Source organism: Emiliania huxleyi, assembly GCF_000372725.1.
Source record: "Emiliania huxleyi CCMP1516 chromosome Unknown EMIHUscaffold_127, whole genome shotgun sequence".
NCBI classification, from domain to species: domain Eukaryota; phylum Haptophyta; order Isochrysidales; family Noelaerhabdaceae; genus Emiliania; species Emiliania huxleyi.
This window is the reverse complement of record NW_005201318.1, coordinates 375,760-381,797: the sequence shown is the minus strand read 5'-3', so window position 1 is coordinate 381,797 and position 6,038 is coordinate 375,760. Positions and strand designations below refer to the sequence as shown.

General features: G+C 65.7%; 1 protein-coding gene across 1 annotated transcript; it reads right to left on the bottom strand.

Annotated features, from left to right (window-relative positions):
• Window positions 1–1,748: 1,748 nt before the first annotated feature.
• On the bottom strand, window positions 1,749–4,813 carry EMIHUDRAFT_109998 (hypothetical protein; the record flags this gene model as incomplete). Its single annotated transcript, XM_005789562.1, has 3 exons — window positions 1,749–1,802; window positions 2,073–2,604; window positions 3,210–4,813. The coding sequence occupies 3 exons, from the start codon at window positions 4,811–4,813 to the stop codon at window positions 1,749–1,751; spliced, it is 2,190 nt and encodes a 729-aa protein (XP_005789619.1).
• Window positions 4,814–6,038: the final 1,225 nt, after the last annotated feature.

Genomic DNA, 6,038 nt, shown 5'->3' with positions numbered 1-6,038 from the left:
GTGTGTGTGTGTGTGTGTGTGTGTGTGTGTGTGTGTGGTGAGTTGTGGTGGGCCTCTCTCCCCCGAAATGAGTGGGTGGGTGGGTGGGTGGGTGTGCCTCCCAGGGGGGGAGGGGGGCTTCGAGCCGGCGGCGGGTGGCTGCGGGATCGAGCACCTCAGAGTCGGCGTCTGAGAGCAGGTCGCGCGACGCCGCCTCCACCGCGCCCAGCTCCGCCGCCAGCCTCGCCGCCCACCCGCCGCCCCCCGAGCCGGCCGCGCTCGCCGCTCCCTCCAGCTCCGCCTCCTCCTCGCCGCTCGACCACCCGTCCGGCGACGGCGCGTCGCCACCCGACGGCGCGTCGCCGCCGCCCGGCGCGGCGGCGCGGCGGCGCGTCGCCCGTGCCGCCTCGACCGCCGCCAGCATCGCCTCCGCCTCTGGCCCCGCGACCGGCGGTAGCGGAGGGGCGCGCGTGCGGCGCGGCGGCGGTGCCCACTTGCCGCCGAGCACGCGCACCGCTCGCTCCGCCGCCGCGGCACTCACCGCCAGCCGGGCGGCGGCGCGGCGGGCGGCCGCCGCCTCGACCGCCTCGCACAGCCGCGCCTCGAGGGCGTCGGTGGCGGGGGCCTTCGCGTCGAGGCAGTCGAGCAGGTCGGCGGTGAACAAGCGCGCCGCCTGTGGGGGCGTGGCGTGTCACGGTGTCGTGTCGCGGACGCATCATGCGGCGTGGGTGCGTTGTGAAAAGGCGGCGCACACACGCCCGCCTCTCGCGTTCGCCTTCCTGGGACCCGGTGCTGCCCTCTGACTGGCTGTCGTCGCTGCCCGTCCGTTCTCGACGGTCCGTGTGTGTGACCTTTGGCCCGCGGTCGTGCTCTTCTGTCCGTGGGACCCCGTGCTACGAGTCTGACTGTCACTGTGCTGCTGTCGTGCGATTCCGGTTCCGGGGCCGTGGTGTTGCGTGAGTGGGCAGAGCGCCCGCCCGCCTGCAGCTGCTCAAAGGATGCCGCCTCTCGCGCCAGCGCGCCCTCGAGCGCCGCCGCGTCGGCGGCGCACTGCGCGAGTCGCTCCTGCGCTGTGTCGCGCTCCTCGCGCTGCTGCGAGAGCGTCGCCCGCAGCGCCGCAGCCTGCCGGCGAAAGGGGTGGTGGAGAGGGAGGTGGTGGAGAGGGAGGAGGCGGGTAAGGGGGAGGGGGGGAGGGGGGTGGTGGAGAGGGAGGTGGTGGCGAACGGGGGTGTGGAGATGCCTGCCCGCCCAGCCGCTCGTCGGTGGCGGCGACAAAGCTCGTCGCCGCGAGCCGCGCCGCGACGGCGGCGAGCGCCTCGCTGCTCAGCGGTGGGGCGCCCCCGCCGGCAGACGCGGGGGAGCGGCCTCCCACCAGCCCTGCCCCCACCTCCTCCTCCTCGTCGTCGTCGCCCGCCTCCACCACCGTCACGCCGTGCCTCGCGTCGGTCCCCCGCCTGGAATAAATAAATAAATACAAACGGTCAAACTCTGAGACGAGATGGGATTTAGGGACGTGTGTCCCCGCCCTGCACGATCTTGGTGTGAGGGATCTTCAATCCGTGTCCCCTCACCCCTCGTCACAACCCGACACGGAAGAGCGCCTGGAGGTGCGAGAGGTGCGGTGAATTGTGAGTGCGCCTCTCTCGGTGCGTCGTGTGTGGGTTGAGTATAGCGTCGTAGCGTTGACGGTTGACCACATGTGCATGTGCATGTTCATGTGAAAGGGTCGGAAGGCACAGATCAAGGGTCAGAAGATCGCATCTGATTCATTACCACACGGCGCTCGGCACCGCACCCGCACGTCCCTTCCGCCGGCCCGCCGCCTACGGGGTGAAGGCGCCAAGCTCAGGGCGGGAAGACGGCCTCGTGCAGAGGCTTCAGAGCAGCGCGTGAACACAAGGGCGACGAATACTTCGAATACCGCGGAATACGGCGGAATGTAGAGGAGGGGCGGAATGAAGAGGAGGAGCGCTTGATGGAGCACACGAATCCTGTTCCGCTTCTAGGCGCAGAGCCTCTCCAAAGGTGACGCGGCCGCCGCCGGGCCGGCCCATCTCGTCGACGCCGCCCTCGTCGAACTGCTCCTCGCGCACCAGCCCGCCCGAGCCGCCGCTGCGCGCCTCCTCCTCCTCCGGCTGCAGCTCCTCTAGCAGCCGCGCCGCCCGCCACGCGCCGCCCCCGTCCTCGCCGGCGTCATCGAGCGGGAGGAAGCTCTGCCCGCCCTCACGCTCGTCGCCGGCACGGCGCGCCCGCTCCCGCGCCTCGCGCGCCGCGCGGATCTCCTCCACGCTCGCGCCGCCCCCGCCCCCGCCGGCCGCCGCCTCCTCCGCCGCCGCCGGCTCGGCCGGGTCGCCGGTGCGTGTGCGCTGCGCGTCGCGTAGCTGCTGCAGGAAGCCGGAGGAGTAGGTGCCAGCCGCCGGGGCGAGCGCGGGCGCAGCATCGCCCACCGGCGGCGGCGCAGCGGGTGGCGGGTGCGCCCTCTTCTTCTTCTTCTTGATCTTTATCGGTGCGCCCTCCTCGTCGGGGTCAAAGGAGAGGGCCACCTTGGGCGCGGGCCGCAGCGCCGCTGCTGCGGCGCCCTCGTCGGCGATGGCCGTCGAAACGCCCTTCTTGCGGAAGGAGGGCCTCGGCTTGCTCATATGCAACGTCGTGGAGGTTGTTCCGCGCCGTGATGTCGCGGCGGCCTGCGTGTTTTCTTACTTTGAGCACTTGAGCACTTGCGTCCACCCATACCGCGTTGGTGTCCAGTCCGAGCCTGACTGTTCTTCACCTTACTACATACATACATACATAGCACTTGCACTGGATAGGGTCGATTCCGCATGGTACGGGACCCTGTGATTTGATGTTCCGCAGCTGAGTTTGCCTACCTACCTGAGTTTGCAGGAACGGCAACTAGGGTCCGTTCTGACTACAGTCTGTTGCGGGCATTAAGAAAGCGTCCCATTAAGAAACCCTACCAAGCAATTTCCGCGAAAATCTAAGATCTGGCGCGCCGTGTTTGTTTTCCGGTCTGCTTCCCGTCGGTTCCCTCCTCAGGGAGTGAATTTGTTGTAACTGACTGAAGGGAACGCCTTCGCCTGCGTCTAGTGCTCCGTGTGCAGCCAGGTTGGAGGACATAAGTAAATAAAAACGGACACCTCTACTGTGAGACGGGTAAAAAGGAACAGGTCGCCCGTGCGATCTTTGTGCAGGGTACTTTGTGCGCATAAAGGAGTTTTTATCTCCACATATCACTCTGAATCATCCCAGAGTGGTTCAATAACATGCCGCCATGCCGCCTCTCGAGCGGAGCACTATCGCCGCGTGCGCGGAAGTTGCGCTTGTAGTTGTCCCACTGGCCATTCTGCTCCTCAAGGCTGCCGGTGAGCTCCTTGCATGTGTGCTCCCTGTACCACCGCACGCGGTGCCGATGATATGCTTTCTGCCCGTGCTCACCGAGGTCGTACTCGGAGCGCTCCGGTGGCCATTTGCCCTCGGTGACAGCCACATCGGCTGGCGGATCGCGCGTCCAGTCAGGATTGGCGACACTGGTGTCGAGTAGTTCGTATTTGCACGCGAGGGTGTGCGATGTGTCCTTGTAGTAATAGTACGGCATGTCGCCCTCGTCAAATGCCTGCAGGAGGCGGTTGCTGCCACTCGTCGTTGGCGGCGGCGGCGGCAGCGTACCTGCGCTCCTGTGCTGCGCCTCGAGCTCGAGCCTGCGCTGCTGCTGCTGCGTCTCCAGATCTGGGAAGGCGCCCAATCCGATGCAGTGGCTGGCCGCGCACTTGGCACAATACGCACATGGCTCGACGGAGCCGGACTTCACGTTAACCAGTGATTGCGACCAGTGCGGTGTGCACGCCGGCGAGCAATCATAGGCCTTGTGCAGCTGCAGCGCCTCCCGGTCAGAATAGAGGCATTCACATCCAGCATTGCACTTCCAAATAGGTAGGATGTGGCCGCATGTTGTGCAGCGGCACGGGTCATTGGCGGGTGGCGGCGGCGGCAACGCAGCTGGCGGCGGCGGCGGCGGCGGCGGCGGCGGCGGTGGCGGCGGCGCGATGTTTCTACCCTGTGGCCGCCAATCAGTGGGCTTGCTGCCATAGTTCGCGAGCTCGTGGGTGGCAATTAAATCGCGCGGTGGGTCGCTCAGCAGCTGCTGCAGCTCCTGGAGGTAGTCGCCGAGAGGCACGCCGCGTGCAAGCCGCTCGCGCATCGCGCGCTGATCCCACGCTATCTGCGCCTCGCCCGGCCACGCGTCCTCGCTGTCGGCCACGCGCCGCTGCAGCTCGTTGAACGGCAGGCTGTAGACTTGCGGCCCGTCGTCGCCGCGTGCCGCGCCGTAGCCGTCGGCGCGCAGCTCGAGCTCGAGGGCCTCGCGTGTGCCCGTGTCCTCGAGCAACGGCGAGCCGCTACGCGCAATGAGCAGCTTCTCCAGCTCCTCCTGAAGCTCACCCTCATCCACCTCGTCGCGAACTTCCGCCACCTCGGCTACCTCGGCCACGAGCTCATCGAGCAGCGATGCAATCACCATCGCGGGGTCCTTCTCGGTGTCCTCGCTCGCCATGCTGAACTTGGCGGCGGCCTCGCGCGTCGCCTTGCGCTTCTCGTGCCAGCGCCGCTTTTCGTCGGCCGCGCGCTTCGCCCTGCGCTCCATCGGCGTCATCTTGTTGGCCTTGCGCTTCTCTGCAGCAGCGTGCGAGGCGGCGAGCTGATGCCCAGGCGCCTCCGGCTGCGCCTGCCGGATGACGCCGGCGCGCCTACGCGAGTGCTGCGCCGGCGCCGCGTCCTCGGCGGCGGACGACGTCGTAGACGGCGCCGGAGCGCGCTCCTTGCCGAGGGGCACCATGTAGATGCGTGCTGGGTGGCGGCCAGACTCCGCTGAAACGCGGAAAACCGGACACGGGGAAATATAAGGTAAGATTGCAATACAACTGTGTGATTTGATTGGTTCCGCTGCCGGCGTCTCGCGCCTCGCGACTCGCGTATACCCCCCGCACGTGCCGCACACATCCCATACTTTATACATGCATGTCGTAGAGAGAGAGGCCAGGGGGCGCCAGGCAGAGGCCAGAGCGGACGCACCACGCACAATGATCAGTGTGTGGGAGGGCGAGACGATCGAGGGGTCCCGTACCATGCGGAATCGACCCTATCCAGTGCTCAAGTGCTCAAAGTGTGTCCTTTTTGTTTTGGTTGGACACTCATACAGAACCTAACAACTCTAGAACCAACCAGGTGCGGCGGTTTAAAGTGGTGGACAATGCGAGTGTACATGCCCTAGTCCGAGAACGCCCGCCCAGCCGCCCAGGACGCCCACATGCATCCGCGCTTTTGAATGCCCCTGTCCGTCCGGAGCAGGCGGACATCGCTTCCAGGGAGGGGGGCGCACTTCTACTCACACCACATGCTAGGGGGGGGGTCCGACCCCGTTTCCATCTACAAACGGATGAATCCACACGAGCAACTCCATCTACAAACGGAAGATTGGGATCAGCATGGGCTGCCGAGGCACGCTCCATCCGGGGGTCCTGCTTTATGGACTTATAGCGGGCATACAGTACCCAGAAAAGTAGCTGGCGAACAAGCGAAAAGTCCTTCACCTGCCAATGCTTCACGACATCAAAGGAGCTGGGGCCGGTGAAAGCACCCGGACAGGGACACTCGCAGCGGGAGAAGGAGAAGAGCTGGATGAGAGACACCAACCCAAACTGTACCCACTGAAACGAGTCCCACCGGTTGTCACGAATGTCTGCAAGAATTGCCTCCAAAGTCTCGAGCTTCACCATTTTCCGCGGCTCACCTACAACGACTGTGAGAACAGCGACAGACTGCATAAGCGCCTGAAAATGCATGACTCCATACGCCGGATCGGCCTCGTGCAAGTGAACGTGCCACGTCCGGACCCCCCACACATAGTCTGAGATAGTCCCATAGACTAAGGACGTGTCGTCCACCAAAGACAAGATCCAAGCAGCAAGCCTGCCCCCGCGCTCCGGGAAATCAGTGACGAGGACGGGAGGCCATCCCCGCGCTTCACAGAAGGCTTTCCAACGGGTAACGGCAGCATTAAT